The 25,817-nt window shown below is 32.8% G+C and overlaps 1 protein-coding gene across 2 annotated transcripts; it reads left to right on the forward strand.

The window, feature by feature from the left end:
- Positions 1 to 311: 311 nt before the first annotated feature.
- On the forward strand, positions 312 to 25,431 carry LOC114121206 (leucine-rich repeat-containing protein 15-like). 2 transcript variants are annotated; one of them, XM_027983429.2, is made up of 5 exons: positions 312 to 592; positions 19,433 to 19,979; positions 21,030 to 21,642; positions 22,422 to 22,881; positions 23,291 to 25,431. In XM_027983429.2, exons 2-5 carry the CDS (start codon positions 19,434 to 19,436, stop codon positions 24,000 to 24,002), a joined length of 2,331 nt encoding a protein of 776 aa, XP_027839230.2. In that variant the 5' UTR covers positions 312 to 592; position 19,433; the 3' UTR covers positions 24,003 to 25,431. The 2 variants fall into 2 exon arrangements, with proteins under 2 accessions (XP_027839230.2, XP_050059176.1); XM_050203219.1 differs by lacking the exon at positions 312 to 592 and adding an exon at positions 16,957 to 17,227.
- The last annotated feature ends 386 nt before the right edge of the window (positions 25,432 to 25,817 follow it).

Here is a 25,817-nt window from a genome sequence, read left to right on the forward strand (position 1 = left end):
ATTTATTGAATTTTATGTCTGCTGCTGTTGCTGGAGTAAACGCGTAGTATTCCACACACAAGTATATAATTGTACCTACATATTATATTAATACATATAAGTACGTAAAATTCTGTATATTATGCTATATGTGTGCGTAAATCTCGTTCATTATCCATACAATTTGCGGGGCTCGATATAGCCTCGTTTGTTCCCGTAGGTTGACCGGTCCGTCGGCGGTGGCGGCAAGAAGAGGCCCCACCCGGTGTTATACGCGTATATATGTTTTTTTTTATCCGGTGCGCGCCGCCACCGCGTGTGTGCTAAAAAACGGCGGCCGCAGTCAGTTCTGTACGGTCGTTGGTCGCGTGCGGTACTGTGATACTTTTGCTCTCACGGTTGACGTATTAATTCTTTTTCACGAAAAAAATAACATCGCGCTCACGCTGTGATTCGTTTCGTTAATCATTATTACTGTTAACTACTTACCGAATGAACGATAAAACTGTGTTAAATCACGCGAAATGATGGGTTCTACAATTTTTGCCGCTGCAGTTACCCCGAAAGTTTATTACGATTTACCTGTACGGTTCACGTGATCTTCGGAAATCACGTAAGTACCAAAATTATCTGTGTAACTTAATTCATATAGAATATAATACGGGTAATAATACCTGCAGAGTACAAAATATTAAAATATCGTTGTCATCGTTCAAACGTTCTTTGACAACAAAAACGAATGTTTTTCACGCTACATAATAAAAAGATTTAAACGGTAGATCATGAAAATAACGAAAATTTGAAACGCGTACATTGATTGTTTACACGGCTCTGTATACAATGTACAGCTTCGAGTAGGAACTGAATAATGGTTAACGGTTTCTGAAGAGAGCACACGTGTGTTTGACTTAGGAATAGTTGATAAGATAATGTAATTCTATTATATTATGTTGTTTAAATATTCACAATTATTACATTTACAATTTGATTTAGCTCCGATAATCACGAAACGAATAATGCGTATTTTTACAATTTACATATATTTTGAGTAAAATAATATATTAAATATATTCGGGTGACGAGTATAATTGGTGTAAAGATTTGTCTTAGATGTATACGATTAAACAAATAACGTGGCGCATCGATCAATTTTGATTTCTACATAAGATAAGTTTTTTATCATATTAACGTAGGTTTACTTTTATGATACACCTATCTACAATTTAAATTTAATACTGTATATATATTCTTGAATACCTCGTACCTGTGCAGTTATAGGTACTCGGCTTTAATACAATGTTTGCTGAACGCATGTCAAATAAATCACACGCCTTCACGTTTTTGCTTTACAGTCCGTAGGACGAACCTCTGAGTTTCTCCTCCAACCCACCTGGTCCATGCGACATTTAGACGAGAGTCTGTTGCTATTATAGCATAATATATTAGAACCTTCTTTTTTTATCATTATTAACTTTGATAGCGATAATAAATCTTGACATAGTTACACGCAGCAATTATTGCTATGTTATTGATAGTCGTGTCCAAAAGGTATTTTCCAGACTGTCTTAAATTATATATTTATAATGTATGTATTATAAAATTAATTATATTAAGTGAGTTTATTAAAACTAACTAGCTATTTGTCTGTATAATAATTATGAATTCGAACTTTATAGCAGTGTACAACCTATAATATACAATAGAACATATTATTGCTATTATATGCCTAATTCCTTTATATATACCTTTTAAAATTTTAGGTAGGTACCACAATTCATTTACAAAGTATATAAAGTTTCGAAATAGTATACAATTCATATCACTCAAACTCACTGCTCTCTTTTCAAAAGTCAACATTTATTGAGAACATATATATAAGTGTAATAATACACTATTTACAAAAATCATTATGTAGATATACTATATAGATACAATCCGAACGTCGAGACCACGGTTACCTACGATTAGATAACCGTGGTCCAAACTGAACTTATTCCGTCACACGCCGTTATCTCGATGTGTTTACACTTTATAAACGTCCTTATTTTCTTAAAAACTTTAATGCTGCAATAACGTATTGTGTATCAACTAGGTATCTACTTACCTATATGAATTAATAATAGTAGCCAGTAGGTTTATTAAATAAAGACATGTACCTACGTCAGTCACAGAAACTGCAACATCGATCGACCACACGGTAGCAGCGAACTGCAATCTCCGAACTCAATTAATTATACTAAATATATACTGTCTGCAGTGTATGTGTGTAAATTATATATATTGTATATTATAGTGTCGGAAAAACACGACGCACCTCCGTCGGATGAGTGACAGACGAGCTTATACATATTATAGGTATATACCGTTAAGCAGAGGCGCGATTATGCGGCGCTCTGCAAGAAACAGAGCTGGAAATGATGATGATGAAAAAACTTGAACGAAGGTTTTTTGTGTTATACGAATCAAGGATATGTGTGTATGAGTGTGTGTGTGTGTGTGTGGTGTGTGTGTGTGTGTGTGTGTGTGTGTGTGTGTGTGTGTGTGTGTATTGTGTACACTTTACCTACGTATAGTGGGCTCGCCATTCAGGTTATGCGGCCCACGCACTCCGTACAGGTTAGGGCCACAGGAGAAACTCTCGCGCGCGCATATTTAAAACGAATAATAATAAAACTCATGCCTACTATATTCATAATAATAATAATATTATATATTTATATATATATATATAATATTTGTAACGATGAGAGTTGGCCAATATAACGCACATGTTATATAGGTATACATTCGTACAATACGCCCACCGCGAAAAAATATAACAAAGTTTTTAGACGTTCTGTGTATATTATAAATATATATATATATACATATAATGTTGTTGTGTCGTTGTAATTTTTTTTCGCTTTACGCACAATGCGCGAGTGTTTCATGTACCTATATAGGTACGTACCTATTATAATATACATAATATATACTTTACCGCTGAACAGTTGAATAGTCGATGATGAATTCGTAATGGTATTGTCATACGTATGTGTGTGTGTGTGTGTGTTTTTATATATATAGTAGGTATCTATTATTATATTAAACATGTATGTAGTAAAATGTGAGTATATTTCACGAGTGTGTGTGTGTGGGTTAACAACACCGTGTTGCATTTGGGTGTTTATTTTGTACATTTTGTTCCGTGCTGTAAATACTTATCGATGGATTATCGGTACTTTTAAAAACAACGATATTAAAAAAAAACCACCGTCGACTGTTTTGAAATCGAAACGCGGCGCGAGAATAATAATAATAATTGTTTTTATCATTGTGTAAAGTCTTTCTCCGGATGTATGTGCGTGTGTAGTACTAGTCGTCGTCGTTAAAGAATCGGGATCTACAGTCTACGTGTGTGTCTCGTAATGGAATTGCTCGGCTCGTGTACGCCATGGTCGCATGGGCGCGCATAATAACCCTCACCGGACGCTAAAATGCTCATATACGTATATAATACTAATATATACGTATTATGTGTGTGGGTGGGTGGGTGTGCGCGCGCGGGCAAGTCAATAATTTGAATACCGTGTGCGGAGGTGGCGTTCGTGTGAGGCGACGAAGACGACGGTGTCGATAAAATCGCACGTCGACAGCCGACTATATAACACGTTTGTTTATAAATACCATATTATATAGACATATAGTACATGAACAATTAGTATATGCCATATGGGCTAGGTATGAACTGTGGAGTTGTGATTTTTATAAGAAGTATAAACGCGCTAAATATCCATCACACGTACCTACATCGCTAATGCTGGTAATTGGTATCCCATAAGAACTGCGTGAATGAAAATTGACAGGGCGCGTGTATAGTGTAATACTGCAGTATTAGTTTCGTAGAGAAACGGTTTCGCGACGATATAACATCGTGCAGGTCTATTATGAATATAGTATGGAATAAATTAGGAGATATACATAACTTGCGATAGAAATAAAAAAAATGTTCGTACGAAGGGAAAGTTCAATAAAGATCTATGAAGTACCCGATTTCGTTGTAGCATCGCGAACCACCTGCACGGCTGCACAGTATAATATATATACCTAATACATAAATTATATCGTGTGTGTATATTATAATTCACACAATATATAAGTGGGTATTTACATGTATATTGTCTGTTCTGTAGAAGTGTCCTAACACGATGGTCTACCCGCGTCACAGCAAGACAGAAACAGGAAATGATTTGAATGGGTCAGGGATGGTATATAATATAGGTACGCCTAAGTCGACGGACAACAAGGTGTGACGACGGTCAACACATAATAAATGCTATTAAGGAATTTGATTTTGGAGAGATTTTGTCTACGAAAACGATTATTATAATATTAAATGATATGTAAAAATGCGTTGTTACCAGCCAGCTAAATATGTAGGTACGTCTGTTGCACGCAAGAGAGGAAGGTCCCGGAAAATGTGGGTAGATATGTGCGCATGTAAAGTAGTATAAATATCTAAATGAATTAATGAAATTATTAAAATACACATGTGTGTAGGTATTTACCAAAGCGGTTGATTTCCAGTATAGAACAATAGAATATGTTATGCTATATAATGTGCATGCGCATCATATATGCATATAATATAATATGCAGTATAATTAAAATTTCGTGTTTGAGATTAAACGAAACCGAGTAAAATATTTGAGACCTCGCCACCTTGGACTTTGAAATATAATATACACAACAGATCACTTATAATACGAGTACATTGAGACATATTATATTGTCATAGGTACGTCTTAAATTATATTTTTTTATGTTTCCAAAATGTTTTTTTCAATTTCTATTACTACATAATATATTTAATCTTTATTTTTTATGAAGGATAAAAATAATACTATCTGCAGTAGGTATAATAATTAGTTTTTTTTAACATAGGTATTAAAAGCTTACACATTTTTAATTACACTAATAGGAAGTCTTATGGTGGAGACTTTTATAACTAGTAGTACCTATAACTAAGGAAGATTTCTGGAATATTTCTGTCAGTTTCGATGTAATTTCCTCACAGACGAATTCTTGAGGCTATAGGTAGATGTTTAACAAGTGAATTTCTTATAGTAGTGGAATTTGTTGTGGAATCTGTTATACAAATACAACAGTATTGGACTTTCATATAGTTTGTATTTTTAGATAAGAATATTTTGTGACATACAAAGGGGCTTTCCGTCTTTATGACCATTTTCAGGCAGAGAAATCGAAATTAATATTCGTATTCCTAGGCTTTTCTGACAAGATTATTTTGTAGGACCAAATATGTTTTAAAAGTTAGGATAATATTATTATCAATAAAATTTATGCTAACGTATATTTTATTCATTCTAATAATGTTACGTAATATATCATGCGTATAAGTACCTACTTATATAAATATAATGTATTAGGAGTTAGGACAACATCTAATCATGAACTATAATTAATTTTTAATCAATACATATGAAAATATTTTCATTTTGATCTATTTAGATGCCATATTATTTTATGTTTAAAAATATAACATAAATTATCAAATCCATCATGGACGTAATTTGATCTTTCGTAATCGACCCGATAGGTATACGTAGGTAGGTAAGTATTAAATTATTCAAGTAATATCCAATTATTTCATTCTGAAATGTATATAAAATATAAGTAGGTACCAGATAATATAATAACATTCTCGTTTAATGGTTTGTAATCAACGTTTATGAAATATTATTGAAGGATTTATAAAATTAAAAATATATAATATATATTATATTATATGCATAATATGTTAATACGTTTTTATAACAGAGTAAAAATTATATTGTTATAAAATATAAAAACCAGCGTTTTATACTCATTGATCAAATAATACAAGAATTAATAAAAAAATTTGTTATTATAATAATATACGCAATAAATGTTATATTACACCTATAACGCATTTATGCACAATTGGTTGTTTTAAAGTATTAAATAGTTAAGCACAATGAAATCCTTCAAACCTGTATGAAAAACAAACGTCGTGCAATGCACCACGATGTCGCGATGTCGCGATATCATAATACTATTGTTACTTCGAGCCCAAATTATACATATAGGCACAAACATAACTGACACATCCTCCGGGCTCCGAGTTCCGACAGTATAATATTATGCCCGTTTTCGATTCTGTACATTTTTATAAATTATAATAATATATATTTTCACTGTCGTAATATATGTAACTAGATCCAGCCCGCGCATTTTTAACCGAAAAATGAAACAATTAGGTGTAGGTGCGGACGGAGCGGCGGTCGTGTGGACGATATTAAAATTAAATCAGCCACCCACGACAAACCGCGCGTATCCTGCAGATAAAAAATGTATTATTAAAACGAACTCGGTGGGCTCTCGTCGTCAGATATTATAATAATAATATATACTATATATTATACGTATACGTATACACGTGAAAATATCGTCGATTGCCACGATGTTTGTGCACTAATTCCCCTCAGGGTCCCTGTGGACTGCGCATTTGTATCATTATTATACGTTCGAATAGCGTATACCAGGTATGTAACAATTTTGTGCGTGGGAAGGTGTTATTTCGTGTATATACTATATCATGCTAATATAATATATTCGTATTTTTTCATTAATACAAACTACTACACATATATGCATTATGCACTCATTATCGGGAAATCGAGTAGCTGAAATATCCGAAACGCATTTATAGTACGATCTCGCCGAAACGGGTCACGACCGTCATCGTCGCCTCGCTGACGTTTTATATAAAAAATAATACATGGTTCACATTATTTATTGTCTTTTATATGTAATACTTTTCTCCAGCTAAGAAATAAATAAAGGATATTAATAGTTACGATCGATTTATGAGGTGGGTAAGCGGATGATGGTGTGTTGTGTATCGATATACGCATATACGAGACACCATAGTAGATAATTAAATTATATACTATTCATTTAAATATAATTTTATTACATCATTAGCACTCTCAATATTTATTTCGTTTCCGCATATTATCAAGTACAGTATAATATTTAATGGGATCGACTTATAAAATAGGTACTAAAAATGGTTTTTTTGTGTATTATTTTGTTGGCGTCTTCACTTCTGAGTAGTCCTTACTCCTCAGTACTGAATATACTATAATTATTATACAACCTTATGATATGTACCCCCCTATTCCTGCAGTGTAAATAGTTTGTATCATCGCTTTAGGCGCGCTGTTTAAGAGGGTAGCCATCCCCCTAGACATATAATAAACTATCAATAAATAATAATTTTTTTTAGAAATCTGTATAAAAAGTTCAGTGTTTATAAATTATAATCATGGCCGCAGCATCTGTAGATGGAATTAGATATAGAGCGACAAACATTTAATTTTACTATTTGACACATGTTTTTCCCTCTGTATAGGCCCAAGTGGGTAATTAGTTAATTAAAAGTAGAATTTTTGGACCAAAAGGATAATGCCCCTCTCCCCCTAGAAGACAAATAAAATACGCTACTGCATTGCTTTCCCTTTCTGATCAATAAGCCGACCTTGCCGAATGACGTACACGTTACAAAATACGATTAGAGGTGTATAAATGTATAATATAGTTTCAAATTATTAATGTAGGTCTTATGTTCCTATACTTTGTTTCCAGTGATCTGAAAAATCTGAAAACTGAATTTTAACCACGGGTCGGGTCATCAGTTTTCCATTACATCACGCCATCATCATCTCTAAAAACACGGAATTTAGTAAAATCATAAATAGTAAAGACATTTAGAAACAGATAAAAAAGGCGAGGCAGCTCAGTATAACCATTGTAATCACAATAATATTTTGCTTCAACTGGCCACCATTTCGATAACGGATGATGAGTTTCATTCGCATTTAGTACATTATAATATTGACTTAGGTACCCTACCCATTCCATTTCTACGTATTTATCTATGATGAATAAAAAAAATGTCTAGTATAATGCGTTTGTAGTTATTGTCTATAACTTATTATATATAAGCATTATAAGCTCTCCGACATGTCCGTATAAATATTATTTCGACCGTCGGCGGCCGCGATGCCATTGTTGTTGTTGCTCGTTACATAAAAAGGATCCGCGATGTCACGCGAGACTTGCGGCGGCGGCGGCACCGACGGACGGACGACGGACGTGCGTACCCGCAGTCCGGAGTTCCGCACTACGCGCTGGACAGCCTACTCAGCCGAGTGATCGACACACGCTCGTCGAAGCCGAGAAATTGAAACCGGTCCTCCTCACCGTCGCCGCTCACATGGGTATACAATTTAATAATAATAATAATATGTGCCCCATTGTATTGTAATTCTATTCCTCATATATATACGGGTTTTCACAAGACTTGCATGCACCTATAATGGATATATACGTAGTTTCTCGTCCAAGTCGTTCCCGCACACGGTAAAGACCTCCTTAAGGCTTAAAGGCTGCCGTGATATTATGCGAGTATATATTATATATATGTATAGGTATACTGCTACGAACCGGTCGTATAATATAATATATTATTATATTGTACGCATCGTCGGCTATATGGACGAAGACAGTGTGCGCCGGGACGAAAAAGGAGGGGAAAAAATGGTCCGCTATCAATTATTTATACGACGTATAGGTAGCAACAGCATTGCGTATGCTCGGGAAAACAAACGAGATTAATTGATTTCGGTCGGATGGTAAAAAAAAATTGAAATTCCACGACAACTACTGTTCCGCCGGTATGTACGATATCTATATGTATATATACATATTATTATGTGATATCATATGCCCTCGCATATATAGGTAATAATATTAAGAATTCAAGTATCGTACGCTGCCACCGCCGGTCTGTCGACTGGTCCGGTGTAGTGGGCACACAATTTTTATTTATTTATTTTTTTTAGCTCTTTTCTCTCCGCGTCCGCCGATGACAGACCTCGTCTACGATACAAGCACCACGACATCGTATAAAAAATATAATATGAACAGTATAAAATATATGTTTAGTGTATACGTAATCGAGACGAGTATGATGGCAGAAAAAAAGCTCCACATTTGACATTGTAAACGGAGACCATATATTATTATATTATAGGTATCACAGACTATACTATACAATATATCGATTCCCGCGCACAGTAGCTGCGGTATTTCTTATAAACGCGTGTAATGAATGATCATTGATCATCATAATTATTAACTATATATATATATTTAACTACAATGTTCATCAACAGACCACCAGCGTTTGTGTTACGCGGTGGCTGTGTGCAAATGACGTGTAATGTACTAATATGTACCTATATATAATAATATTATGACGGTGTTGCACATGCTGTGAGATTTTTATCTTTTGACTTGTATTTATACTTCGAAGTTAAAATTGCGGACGAGAAAAAAAAAATAATAGGCACTAGATTTTATTGCACTGTTGCGCGTGCGACATCTGTTGTTTCGCATATAGTTTTTATACATACTGTTTTATTAGTTATATATAGCGTGTTATTATCGTTGTGTGGTATTTTGAATGCGAGTTTTTGCCAAAGACGAAACGAACGATACTAATATACATAGGTATAGAAACGTCCGGACGTAGATTTATGCATGTTTGTCTTCGATTGGGTCGAATTTTTTTTCTTGATTCTTTCTTCAATCCACAGTTGTCAACTGTAGTTCTATCAGTATATTATGTACCCATACATTTTCCCAAAATGGTATAATAATAATTAATAGATTTAAATAGCTTATTTTGTAATCCAACTAAATTATAATTGTCATTACGACGCATGGTGTGGTAAATATCATGATTGTTAAGATTATAATTTATAACACTTATATATATATATAGTTATGTGCAGTATGCATATATTCATTATCTACACTCTATGGTGAAATAATATTATGTATGTAGTACCTATATATGACGGCTATAAATAATAAATTAATAACTATATCATAATGGAAACTGCAACCAGCTGTTGAATGTTTACCGACTGTATTCAGAGACCAACGGCGATTTGCGAGTGCCTTTGGGCCTCAGAGGTTCTATATACGTGTATGTATATATTTTATATTTTTATCGTGCAACAAGTCAGCGATGATATCCGATGTAAATTAATGTTTTATAATAATTAATAATGTGAAAGTTTTCAGTGCATATAAAAATTGCCAATATGTAGGTACTTACTACAGAGGAGAAGATGGGTGAATAAAAAAAAGTTGGCGATTGATATAATTTACAAGTCTCGATCGAGTATCGCAGAAATTAGTGTTATTTCACAACGTTTCGTTTTCTCCGTGTTTCTTTATGACTATAGTATATTATATTTATGTAGGTATCGCAGATATAACTCTTTTATTTATAAATTTATTATTTTTATACCTATACAGTATACAGTCTACGTTTTAAAATATATTATATTATAATAATATGTATCTATTTATTCTATATATTAGGACTACTAGCCTGCAGAGTACTCATTATAACATTAAATTATGGTTTTATAAAAAAAATTTAAATGCACTAATTGTAAAAAAGAATAAACATTCGATTTTACTAGATATGTCTATAAACAACGCGACAACACTCAAAACAATAACTCTGCAGATTATTTAGAATCAGTATATAAATTCGAAGGATTAAATCCTTCTTGTTTGTATAGTGATGTATTAGGCATTAAAATAAAATGTTCCTATATTAGGTTTAGGAATTCTATTGTATAAATAATAACTGCCTGTGACGAGGACTTGTATTTTTCAATAATAATGTAGAATGTAGTAACTAGTATGCACAATGCACAAAATTTTAATGTTTAATATTAGTAGATAACTAAAAGTTGTAAAATTGATTAGTCGTGTGTATCGATACGGATGGTACGCGTATTAAGTAGTTTTTATCACGTAGTTATAGAATTGTAGCAAAACCGCTGCAGTCATGCACGAAGTTCGTTCTGTGGTAAAATAATTTTATACTTGTGACACGTGTTATTTTTTTTTTTATCTGAATATTATCTGATACAAGTTGTATATAATGGTTTGGATTTGACATTTAGGATAATGCTGTATAACGTATTAACTTATTTGTAATTCGTATTAAGTCTAATATAGTATAATATGACACAACGAATTCAAATTTAAAACGAAAAATGTTCAGTCGTTGTCTCGTCAAAAAAATAGGAAACCACAATTTATTGATATTATCATTTATTGTGTTGTAAACTGCTATGTACCTATAGCATGGTTATACAACTGCCGTTTACGTCTGCAGTATAATATAAGATATGTATCCGAAAATATGATGCGATCGTCGTAGAGTTTATATTTTTGATATATTGAAAGGCAGTTATAAATAAGTGCTCAATTTAAATAAAAATCTCATAAAAAATAATTGAAAATTAAGACGTTTTCGTCATGTTTAATTTATAAGTCGCGAACACTCGGCTATTACTTGTTACTACCGCGTATGGCGTATATAGATTGTATATAATATATATAATATCACAGACGATGACGAGATTGCAGTAATTCTATATGGTTATAATATGTATATAGTTAGTTAATGGGAAAGCGGTTTCGATAGTATACCTACTAACAAAATGATTATGGAAATTTTTTATTTACTTATATTATATTATTCTGTAGAAACTCCACTTTGAAGGTATGTAATCTCTGAGTAGTATTATGCACTATATACTATATTTTTACACAAAAAAGTTATAATAATATTTACAATAATAATATTATAGATAAAACTGACTTATTGTTTCTCGTCTATTGCCGTATGCTGGTAATAAATATTTAATAGGTACTTTTATCATATGAGCCAAGATGGATTGTTATCAAATACAATATGTTGACCTGAGCTAAACAATCTACATTATAATTATACATACATGCAAATATTAAGGTAACCGATATAAAATCCTATTGTTGAGACAATGATATGCGTATATATACATATCAAGTTTCGTATTATTGTTGTATTTTAAAACAGCGTTATGCTTTAAAAAGCGTTAAATTTATTTAAAAATAAAATAATACATTGTGATATTAAGGTAACTAATTTTAAAAAAAAATAAATAAAGAAAAAAAATTTATTTATATTTTGTATTTAGCGCGTTCTATAAGACATTACACATATATGATTTACTAGCCATGTAAAATTGATGAGAATTATAAAATTATCAAATTAGAAAACAATTTTGATTCGTTAGATTTATTGTTATACAGTAGACGTATTGCCGCAGAAGAGATGGAAAAAGACAGAGAAGGTTGGAAACAGTATGTTGTTGCGGCAATGGGCTAGAAAGGCTTTCAGTAAAAAGCCAAAGAAAAAGAAGAAGAATAGATTTATTGTTCGCGTGTGTCCAAATTTAAGTTATAAGATAGCTAATATGAAGCATTGACGGAGTTGGAAACAATATTGTAATAAGGTGATCATTAATCAATTATATTCCTTCTAATTTTACCGACTATAAAAGTAGAGTAATAGGTATACTCGTATATTTGTGTCAATCATTATAATATCTGCTGTACTTATCCAAACATGATTCGTGGCCGTCGTTACCAGTGCATAATATTATTTTATAAATTATAATAATATAATAATGATGCTATCAACTCCTCAACTCCACATCTGTTAATCCGCCGTCATTCATGCCATGCGTGTATGTAAAATAATAATTATATATATAATATAATTATTATTATTATAACAGCAGTTTAACTACATGTTTGTGTAAATACACTTGAAATCATTCATATCGTACCTATCTTATTTTTATAGCTAACTCAACTTAAATATAATTACGGTTTGTGGCGATTTATCATTTTATAATAATATTAGGTATATACTAAAACACGTCCCACTAACTGCAGCATCAGCAACTGCGATCGAAGCAATCGTGCAGCAGCTGTTCGAGTTATTTAGACGAATATATAGTTCAAAAGTATAACAAAAAAAACATTTAAAATATATATTATTAATTATTATGTGTTGTATCTAGTGTGCACCTACCTATCTATGTGCGAGTGTACAATCGTAATGTGTATATTTAAATTGACGCGTACTATTTTTTTTTTGTTTTATTTTTTTTTTTGCCGTACACAAAATTATTCCCTTGAACGCGTATACCGTTTATAATATATAATATATGTAAAGACTTACCTTATATAATAATATTATTACGTTCACGGGAATAATTCTCCTCGTGACCGGTCTGTGTTTGAGCATAATGTGTGTATATAATAATATAGCATATTATAATAATATAATAATCATCAAGAAAAGACACACCTGCATTTTATGTTAATTTCCGTTCGCCTACACCTCGCTTCTTAGTAGCCAGGCGAGCGAGCGCCACAGATGAGACTTATATTGTCGTATGGGTATATTATTATAATAGCCAATATGTATATTATAATATAGTCATATAGATGCACACTAACACATACATATTATAATCGAGCGCGAGCGAAAAATAATATAATCGCATCTGAACGGGTCCTCGTGCGGGAAATTTTACTGTAATATAATATATTAATATGTATATCTAATATGTGTACAGCAGTTTCCAAATACCTTAATAATATATGTATATAAATTATACGTATTATTATATAAGTAAGTCAAAATATACATTTAATTTAACTACACGTGTATTGTCAAAAACCGATTTCCCAACGTTTTTATTTGTTTTTTTCTCTGCCTTCACCGCCACAAAGTTCAATCGAACTGATTATGTGAACATTACTATTCCTAGTGCCTACACATATATGTATATAATATTATAATATATATTATGTGATTTAGAAACGTTGAATGTCATTACTATTATTATTATTATTGTAGACGATTAGTTTTGTAAATACACATTCAATAACAAAATACGTCTTTTTTGCTACCTAACGACGAAATTATAATATATGTATTGGAATTTAATAATTATTTAATGTTATTGGTTTTCTCAGTTTTCTGAATAATAAATTAACGAGTGATCGTCATCAACTCAAACAAATAAACTATTTAATTTTTATTTATGCAGGTAGATTAATTAAAAAATAAACAGGTATTCTATATAAACGGCTAATTAATATAGATTTTATTAATTCAAAAAGTTATTATTATTATAAAAAATCCATAAAAATAAACACATTCTGTACACGTAATCTTAAATTCTTGCTTTATTATAAATTATAATATATTCAATACGAGTTTTCAATAATTTAAATAGGTGAGTGTTATAAAAATTGCATACATACATGTTAATATACACCGTATATTAAACATTTAACTATATAGTCCTTGTTAAGATAAATACATGACTTTTTTTTTGGGCATCAAATGGTAGTTATTAATTATGCTGTCTTTAAATTTACTCATATTCATTATAATATAAGTACATGCATGTCGCCTTAAATGTGTGTATAATAATGTATTAGTGAATCGTTGTTCAATGAAAAAAAAAATAAAAATACTCCATATTATCATTAACAAGACTTTATTTATTACTAGTGTATTTTTTTTATTTATGTCATTGGTTTTTATATTCATATATTATATTATATCATGATTTTTTAATAAATAACGTCTAACACTTAAAATAGCTACCGGTTATTAGCTTGAAAACGAAAATAATGTATAAAAACTCTAAAACGACTATAGAACAATTTGATGTTAACGCTCGTCATTGTCATTTTGGGTACATCCATATTGTATATGATGTATTTGATTATAATTATTATAATTAAATTTGAAGTTCATTTTTGTACTAAAAGTACCTAATTTTTCGTCGATCGATTGACAAGTTTTCATCATCATTTAATTTTTTCATTTCTCATAACTACAACGATATAATTATTATTTAATATCTCTTTTAGTTCTTGCTACATTATTTATTAATAATTTATTATTATTAATTATATTATACACGTTGTCGCTAATCTAACGCGACGAATGGATGTTATTATATTGATTGAGTTTATCTTTCTTTGATAGCCAAAACTTAATATAAATAATACTAAAATATCTATAATTACAATACATATAATATTTTATTTTATATTGTATAGAGTAAGCATATAATGCACACTGAAGAGTATACCTACCTTTACAATTTATATTACTTGTTAGACGTAATTTAACCGATTAGTCTATATAGACACGCATACGTACATACAAATACATAATATAATATACGATTATTATTATTATTGTCGTACACAGAATTTACGTTTACGTGCCGTAAGACCATTTACCCGACTTAGGCCTAAACGGATGTACGGCTGTGTGTACGTAAGGTTTCAAAATGCGATTTCATTCCAATCACGCGTGTCACAGGAAATACAATACATATATAGAATGTATATAAATGCATTTTTTTCTTTGAAGTCCTTATATAGGATCTTACTTAAAAAAATGTCTGACTACGTCTGTTTATCCGATTTCTTAGTATATTATATCAAACAATTATGTATGATGTGTGTGAAACGTAGAAATTCGATATTCGTATATTTAATGTGTGTGTGTATGTGTGTGTGTGTGTGTCACGCATTTCCTTTCCGTTTATATGAAATGTTTTGTTTTTGATTTTGTTATTATTATTTTTAATTTTTATACAAAAAAAAACCTGACGACTGTGCTAATTATTGGACACATCCGTGTGAAGTTTTTGTTATTTTGATAAAAATTATACATATACTTCAATACAATATTCTAATATAACATATTCAATATATATATAGTTGCTGTAATTACTTACCTATAATTGTATTTTTTTTACTTCTCCAGACTAACGTCGGTTGGTTGTTATATTATATTCAGTGTCGCCGTCATTTTTTAATGCGTTTATAATTTTATGGTTTCGAAAGACTTCAAGCAAAAAACAATATACAAGACACAAGTACAATAAGAGAGTGCGCAGTTTATTTGATAGAGCACGTGGGAAGATTTTCTGCGTAATAAACTTAAACGTATATGGTATATAGTATAATATACATTAGACACATTTTCACGGGTTAAGCTATAAAATTATGGTTTGCTCGGGCACGCCCTAATAGCTTTAAAAGTTTATAAAAATACATTATTCTATATTTTTATTAATAAAATATAGTTGCAAAATGTTATTTCAACAATCGTTTATCGATAAATTGGGAGAGTTAAGTTTGGACTGGAGCTGAAACAATCGGTAATGTACTCTAATATTTATTATATAGCATATAAATTAAACAGTTTCTTCCACAATTCTGATCAGTTTATTATACTTTGTAATAAATAAAAAGTTTTACATCAACGTATGGGTACGATTTTGTTTGGTAATAGCTATAATATGGTACTTTTGGTCTCATCTATACCTACCAAGTAATATTTTGGTGATTTTAAATTTGTAGTGTGAAAATTAAAAGTAAAATAGACGATACAACATATAAATATGATGACATATTATTTTATATTAATTGTAATTAAAAATATTTTAAGCTGTGCGTTGTGCAGCTTGTATAGCAATAAATTATTCGAATCGAATGTACACAATTTTTCGTAAATGCTCTTACGATATCATCACGTAGGATTTAGACACTTGATATTTATTTCATCATATTTAAAGCGATATTATACGTAGGTGACTCAAAAACTTAAAATACATCCGGTCCTAAGAAATTAAATGAATAATATTTAGGTATTTAAATTAAAGATTACGCACGAACAGTTTTAATTAGCCATTCATATTTCATGCATTTGGTTACAAATGGAAACGACATCAAAAATGATATTATCACCAGAATATATATTAGTTGGAAGTTATTGGAGTTTAAAACATTTTTATTTATTTAAAAAAACATTAAAAAGCCAGAATATTTTTTGTTTAAGTGCTTGTTTTGAGGGGCAAACATCCGGCGGTGCAGGTACTATGGTTGACAGTCGACGTTTATTTAAAATAATGCGTGTCATACTCATATCGATGCATATTGTTTGTATATTAATATTATTAAAACATACTTTAATATAGGTACCTACTTTGCGTGTGCGTGTATCATATAGCTCTCTGTGAAAAATTGCGTTACCACGTTATAACTTCTAAAGTATAAATTATAATATTATTATTAATAAACCTACCGCTGCAGTAGTTTTCTGGGGCAAATTGAAAAGGAAGATTTATATCGGACGGAGGATCATTGATTGTAAACGCTGTACCTACGTTCACTGATGGAAATATAAAATGTACAGGTACTTATACTTACATGTATACATAGTATATATATATATAACAAACATGTGCGTGTGTGTAAAATTATTGCAAGAGACGCGTATACGAGACTCTCTTCTAACTAGGTAACTCGAAGACGTTGTACACGACCATAAATAATAATGTACATACGCACACAAACATACCGACAGTTGAACAGAGTCGTCCAATATGGTTATAACGACTCGTTCTCGTGTGTACACACTGCAGGTACCTATATACCGCCGTCTGACGAACTTAGCTGCAAGTTCATGTCTGTGAATACGTAATTAGGGTATACTTCATATTATTGTTATATATAGGTACAACCGATACTGACGTCAGCTGCCGATACCCGCCCGTCCTTCAGGTTTTTTTTTAAATTTATTTTTTTTTTTTTGATTGTCGAAAAAACGCGCAGTCATTATATTTTTTAGACGCGCTACGATCCATATTTGTATTTTCAGTTTCTACGATATATCGGTTTTAAGCATTTATTGCCGATATAAACGATTCAATAATTTTAAGAAAAAAAAATAGTAGCGTTATAATGTTACATAATATCAATATGTATGTATATCTGTATGTAGTGTTAGTTAACAATTAATTATTACGCGAAAATTCAATATTTAATATACTTTCCAAATACTTATACTTATTTTAAAAAGTACCTATTCTAAACAGTAAAAATTATAATATTATATACAAATAATTAAATATATCAACTTAAGTACTTTACAAAACTGATAAAATATAAATACCTAGTAAATGAATAATACTACTTAAAATACGATTAATACACTCATCTAATATTTTATTTGTTTAATACTTAATTAATAATTATTAATGAATCAAGCATAATGAATATTTGTTTAAAACTGTAATTTTAATTTAAAAAATGTGTTACAATTGATTTTATACAAAAATATGCGAGGATAGTAATAACAATAATATATTTAATAACATTGTTTAATCAATAATATTATTTGTTATCTGAATAATATTTGATAGCCGATAGGTAGGTTAAAAGTTTGTTTTAAATTTTGTATGTAGATTGTAGGTAGGCACGTAAGTCTAATAGGTAGGTATATTCGTGTACTTATTATATGTTAATATACGTTATAATACGTTATTATAACAACGTATAATAAACCCTAATCGTTTATAATTTGATGTAAACACAATTTTATATCATGTATTTAAGTGTAAAATACATAGTTTACTACATCTGCAATTATATACGACTATAGTACGAGATTCAACTAAATAATACGCTATGCGCGTATGTTTTACGCTTTACTTAGTAATTACCTACGCACATAAATTAATATAATATAAGCTCTATTTCGCTAAATTGTTACGGTCATAACTCATAAATAAACATATGCTAATGTAACGGACCTATGAAATGTTTACCAAATAAAAGTCAATATTCCAAATCTGAAGCGGTTTATTGACAAATTCACATGTTTTTAATAGTTTTTCTCTTTATACCTATATATATTACATGCGTTACGCATACATCATACAGCATGTATGGCTTCGGGCACACTCGAATTAATTCTCGATTTCAAATATATTCACTTGAACTCCTTCTCCTATTTTAAGTGGTCGGCCTTTTGTTCTCGAATATAATTCATCGATTTGTATATGGTTTGAAAATTATATTTAGTTGAATATCATTAATTTTAAAACTTAAAATCAATATATGATTGAAATGTAAAAACAATGAATCATATAGATATAGTTTAAGATGAAATATATATGTATAGTCTATATGTATAATATAACCGTTCTTAGCGGAAATTTAATATAACCCGCTACAGTTTATGTTTGTCATTATATGAACAATCATAATTATAAATTTCAAACAATTTTAAATATAAAGATTAATTTGAACATAATTACTACAGCGTAAACGAAATTAAAATTAGTAAAATTCAATCTCGTGTGATAAAAAATATAATTGTAGCATTGAGGTTGTTGTGTTTTATTATAACGTAATTTATAATGTATTTATATTGCTATATAATAAGAGTACCTTAACGCGAAATCGAGGACGTGATATCAGTCATGTAACGACATAAATATAAGCGAGAAAATAATAACATATTGTATCCATTTACCGAAAACATATTATTATTTATCTATAAGTCAAATAGTAATTTTCAATATTTATAACACTCGGCGACGTTGACTTTGTGCAGGATGTTGTGCGCGGCAGCTGTGGCGGTCGTACTCGCGGTACTCCGGATTACCGGCGGCCAGGTGCATCAGTCGCAGAACGAAGATCCGGTGCAACGGTACGAAGATGTACAGCGGCAGATGAACGGCGGCGGGGACGGCGAATGGAAGTGTCCGGAAGTGCGGAACGTGTCGTGCGCTTGCGATCTGCCGCACACGTTACGCTGCACCGGCGGCAAATCGACATTCGAGACCGTGGCCAAGGCGCTCAGGCATCTGTCCGGCACGTCGTCCATATCGCTTCTGGACTGTACCGTGCAGAACGTGGGCTCGCTTCCGGCCAGGATGCTCGACGGCGTCTCGCTGCACGGGCTGGTCGTGTCGTCCGGCGAGATCAAGTCCGTATCGGACGCCGCGTTCGACGGGCTCGGATCTCCGCTCCAAGCGCTCGGCTTGCCAAACAATCAGCTCGAGCGGGTCCCCAGCTCGGCGCTGGCCATGCTTAGCGGACTCGAGCGGTTAGATCTGTCCCACAACCGTTTGCACACCATTCACAACAATTCGTTCAAGGTATTAACTATAAGTCTTTTTTGAATATATTATGTAAGAGTAATGAGTACACTAATACTCTTAGAAAACTCAAATTTTCATGCTTTCATAAACAGTCGTATTGGTTGGTTTTTAAATGGATTAGATCGTATTTTATTATATAATACTATTATAATATGTACTAGCGACTAGCGAGTTGATTCTGTATGGAGTTATACACGTGACAAAATAAATGCCCTTGGACTTACCCCTTCTTAAATTCCGATGAGTTTTTGTTAAAATGATTTAATTATGTTGTTTTGTTTATTACAATGATACATATTATTACATACTACATAGTATATAGCTACTTTACACCCGGATATTGCGTAGACCCAGTCACAGGGTATACAAAAATCGTACCGGAAAGTCAAAAATACTTACATCCTACACATGTAGGTTTTGATTTACCATATGGTGAACGCTAGTTATGGTAGATTGTAGGTAATTAGGTGTTTTACCTGAGTAAATTACATGTCCCCGATTCTGTGTTGCTTTTTTTATATTATTCTTATTTCAAAATTATTGAGTTTAGACGTCTAGACGAAATTTGTGGTTGTATTTATAATGAATACCTTATTCGCAGCAGAACACAGTATATGAATAAGAACACTACGGTATTATATATTTTTTTAAACACGTGTTTATGAACCACTATATAAATCATTATTTTTCAAAAAAAAATTTATTCATAATTAGGGATTAAAATGTGCATATAGGTTTATTTAATAGTTTTTTGGTAATAGTGTGTGCTTTTAGAAAGTCATACCAATTGATACTAAGTGATGCGATATTAAATCGATTTAACGACGTGATGAATTAAAAGGTGTTTATACGTATAGTACTATAGTAGTTCAACTTACGGTTTATAAAATATGATAACATAATAATATATTATGTTAATAAAGGATGAACATTAGATATTGTGTAAATATAAAAAAAAACAAAAAGACTTAGCTTATACTAGTAACGTACTTACTATATATATATATATATATTTAATATATTAAAATATATTATTCTTTGTTGCAGGGATCGCCGAATTTGACGTTTTTGGATTTGAGCAACAATTCTATTCATTTCATCAGCCCAGATGCATTTGTTAATCTGCCGTTTTTAAAAGTGCTTCGACTCCAAAACAATCTACTTACGTCAGCTTCAACTTCCCATCTTCAAGGGCTCCGGTCGTTGGTCGAATTAGACCTCAGTTCTAACCTGTTGGCCGGACAATTGGGACCTAGCACGTTGCCTAGGTTGCCGAACTTACAGATCATATCGCTGGCGCATAATCAGCTCAACAGCGTTAGACGTGGATCATTTGCTGGACTTGAGGGCATCGTGTCATTGACGCTTAATCATAATCAGATCGACGTACTCGAAGATCACGGTTTCAGAGCGGTGCCTACTTTGTCCCATTTAGACTTGGCCAACAACCGCATCGTGGCGGTATCCAGTGCTTCACTCGCTCATCTGACCAAACTCAAAACGCTCGATTTGTCACACAACTTCCTGAGAAGTTTGACGTCTGATCTCATCGTTCCACTAAAGAGCATTCAAGTTATAAAGCTCGACGATAATGACATATCAATCGTGGCCGAAGGCGCACTGAACACTGGAAATCACATAACGAGCATTTCTTTATCAGGTAAGACCGCACTTATAATTATATATATAGCCTCGAGAACACGTTTGATTATATGATACTAACAGTAAATCAATTAATTAGTGTATTTGCTTTCCCTTAATGTTAACCGAAATAAAAACGATGTTACTCGTTAAAGATTAATAAATATGTATAGATAAATAATTATAAATCAGTAATATATTATTCTCCCATTAATCGTCGGTATTAGAATTTTCGAGTTTATCATATATGGGTATTATTCTTTATAAAACTGTATTCACCATTTATAGAAATCCGATAGGAATTTTTCATTCTAGTTCTTCATTATCGATTATTGTACTGCGGCTAAAAAGTCTAAAATAAAATTTAAAGTTCGCTCATTACACCCAGGTTTGATAATTCGATCGTCTCTTACTCTCTTCACACAAGTCATAATTATGATGAACGAGTTATCTGCAAAAAACCATCGCTTGGTCCCGCCCTGCATCCGCCGCTGTCCCTACATATGTATAGGAATTAGGAATGCATCCAACGACAACGCCCAAACATAATATAATAGCACAACATTTTGGAGATTAGCACGTGTGCAGAGTTCTGCAAGAATTTTCGTTTTTATACCTCTACTACCGTTATTTGACAACATATAATATTTTATACTTGTGCGATAAATCAGAAAATGCATTTACCGTATGCCACGGCTAGGACCAGTTCAATAATATTTTATTCGTACGATATAATATGTATTCGTACTGGTTTTCTTAAGTGTATATATTATATGTATTTTCATTGTGAATTTTCAGACAACCCGTTGAACTGCGACTGCAGTCTATTGTATTTCGCCGGTTGGCTGTCCAATCACAGCGCCACTCACGCGGCCGGCGACACGGCCGTGTGTGCTACACCACCGTCGCTGGAGAACGGTCTGCTACAGGATCTGCCCGTATCCAAGCTGACATGTGGTGGCGAGGACAGCGTACCACCGCCCGAAGGACCCCTCGCTTCGATGCAGCCGTATACGGGTACGAAAATCTCGCTGCGCTCCTACCAGTTCGACGGCAGCCGGATCAGCCTGGGTTGGACCGTCGTTGCGCCGGTCATATCGTACTACTGCAACGCTCTAGTCATCTACGAGGACGTCGGCAACCACGAAGTATTGCTCGACTCGAAACCGGTCAGGTGCAATTCGTCCCAGCTGCCCGACGCCAAGAGCTTGACACTGTCGCTATCGGCTAACGAGCTACAGCCGACGCACAGTTACAGGTCGGTGTTACAATAATTAATTATAGGTAGTACTATTGAAGCGACGAGAATACGATAATAAGTTAGGTTCAGTCATTAAGTGCAACTTAAACCTGCACTCGTATACTTACTTGTACAGTGTTTTTCATAGTTTTCATCGTGTTTTTCAAAAAATGTCATCACTGTGCGCGCGTCACCTGTTTGCCGAAGCATCATGTAAACTATTCGATCAATACTCTGTATATAGCCTATATACATGCAGCAAACTGCATTTAAACGTGTACATCAATTAATATAATTATATAAACGAACTAAGAGTTTGACGGGAACCCGTACATAAGACTTTAGACGATTAAATTATAAACTTTATAATAAATATGTTTAATTGATTATTCTGTCAGTTTTTAACGATTCCGTTCGTCATCCGCAGGTATTGCGTGGTACTGATAGAGGGATACGCGACCGACAAATCGGACGAATCGGCCATGGTGCTGGGCTGCAGCGACATCATACCACTGGTACCGAACGCGAATCAAGCAGTGCAACCCAACAAGGCAACGGGGGCCCCGGACCCGGTCGACATCCAAAATCTGACCACGTCGTTCGTGCCACCGTCGTCGCTGTTCGTGGCCGTACACCTGTCGGCCGTGCGACCGGACGCCGGCAAGTGCACGATAACGGTGTCGGTGTACACGATGGGCAGGCCCCTGGCCCACCACCGGTTGAACTGCACGGCGCCCTGGACCACGGTCGCGGATCTGCCGGCCGAGCGGTCGTACCAGGTGTGCGCTAGCATCGGTTCAAAGTTCCCCAAGGACGACGAGGAGACCATGGTGTGCACGTCGGTGGACGGCGGCGCGGGCGGCATCGGAACCGCCGGCGGCGTTGGCCCGGCCGACTGGTTGTTCGCGGCGCTGGGCGCCAAAAGTTACGCGTTCCTGTTGTCGGCCACTTTTACGGCCGTCGTGTTTCTGTTCGTGTTGCTGGCGTACAGGACTGCGTGCCGGGCGTGCAGCAACAAGAAACCGACCGGCCGGTCGAACGCCGTCCAAACGCACCAGTGCTTTTTGCCAGTGCCGCCGCCCGACAACGGCGCCAACCGGCCCAGGTACGTGAAACTCCAGGCCACCACCGTCCTGTAACAAGCGGTGCGGATCGTCGCCGAACCGCTCGGAACTTACGCGTATTCCCGAATTCCGCGGGATATCGCTGTAAACGTATAACGTACTTAGTTTTTAAGTTTTTGTTTTTGTTTTTGTCGAACCGCACAAGTCGGCCGAGGAGTTATTATTATATGATATTATTATTTAACTGTATAGGTTTATCAGCTATATTCAACGTGCCATATTGTGAATGTTAACCGAAACCTTTTGAGTTTTGACGAATTCGCCACATCATTAAATATAATAATAATATGCCCGTTGACGTTTACGATCGATAATGTATTAAAAATTTAAATCGTATCACGCAGTAATTTTTTCGTGTTGTTTTTGACTGGATTTTTCGACGAAATTTTTAAATCACTCCGTCGAAACAACTTTGATTGTCAGATAGGATGATAAACGTCGACACTCTTGTTAATAGGCGCTACTGTATTATGTAGGGAAATACTACCCTTCCACTAACTCTACGGTTTCAAAATTAATGTTTTTTTTGTAAGTTTGGGAGTTAAGTGCGGGCCGCAGGGTCTAGTCCTCGTATTTTTATTGCGTCCCTAGTTGCGTCTACGGAAAAACTATATTTATACACGTTTTATCATATTATTTCAATCATTTTTATGTCTATCGAGTTTAATCCGAGGTGTCGTTAGACGTTCAAAATTAATGTTTTTGTAAACATTTCTCGATACCACTGACCCTGATTCGACAACACATTTATTTTTTAAGGAAACGTTGTAGGTACGTTATTATATTTTCATCGTCTATCGTGCTCTATTTAATGAAGATGCAGGTTTAATCTGAAAGAAAACTCAACACCCCGAACTTAAGTTCACAAATGTATTTTAGGTAGGTAGGTATTACAATATAAGACTGAAATTTAATTTAACACTATTTAACAATGTTTACTAACAAAATGTTAAAAATGTATTTTAATAAGCTTATGGTATTTATTATTATTTTTAATCGATATTGTATCAATATTTTATTTAAGTTCATCTTAATTTAATTACAGTAGGTACATGCCTTCTATTTCTTTAAAGTTACATTCTGTACTTTTATTTATTTTTCATACATAACTTTTGTACATCACTGTGTAGCATAATTTAACTTGTTTAATTTTAATATTGTATTGTATAACTTGATTTTAACACTATTTTTAATACCTATATTTATGTACAATATATATATAGTAAAAAATAGTGTTTGAGTGGAAAGAAAGTCATATTGTGATAATAAACGAATGAGTAATGGTTAGTTGTAAAAAGTACTAACGATTATCATCACTGTAAATAAATTTAATATTATAATATTTATAACTGTACATAATATTGAACGATTATTGTTGGTTTGTACCTAATCATTTAAATTTATCAATTGAAAATAAATCTAACCGTTTTTAATCCTTTTGTAATCCGTTGCTATCGTACACTTCATTTGTAGGTACCTACTTTATTATTTGTGAAACATTGAGCAGCCAATGAAGCAATGATCACTCGTCAACATTGTAAAAACTATATGATTGAACTCGATATTTATCACCTAAATAAGAGGTATCTTTATTTATACCTATTTACAAAAATGTTAACTTTATGTATAGGTACTGTATAGTGTATACGAATACAGATCGATAAGTTACATATGCATTAGATAGAGCGTTTCTACCATTTCTATCTAATCAAATTAAGTTAAAGTAAATAATTATTGTATTATTAATTATTATTTAAATTTCTAATTTTTTTTTTTATATAAAATCACTACGATGTATTAAAAATAGTTGGTATCTACGTCTACATGTTA

Source organism: Aphis gossypii, chromosome 3 (genome assembly GCF_020184175.1).
Source record: "Aphis gossypii isolate Hap1 chromosome 3, ASM2018417v2, whole genome shotgun sequence".
In the NCBI taxonomy this organism is placed as follows: Eukaryota; Metazoa; Arthropoda; class Insecta; order Hemiptera; family Aphididae; genus Aphis; species Aphis gossypii.

Excerpts from the sequence above, each read along its gene's own strand:
- LOC114121206 (XM_050203219.1), top strand. Across the intron at positions 19,980-21,029 it reads TTCACAACAATTCGTTCAAG|GGATCGCCGAATTTGACGTT; the intron begins GTATTAACTATA and ends TCTTTGTTGCAG. Across the intron at positions 21,643-22,421 it reads AACGAGCATTTCTTTATCAG|ACAACCCGTTGAACTGCGAC; the intron begins GTAAGACCGCAC and ends GTGAATTTTCAG.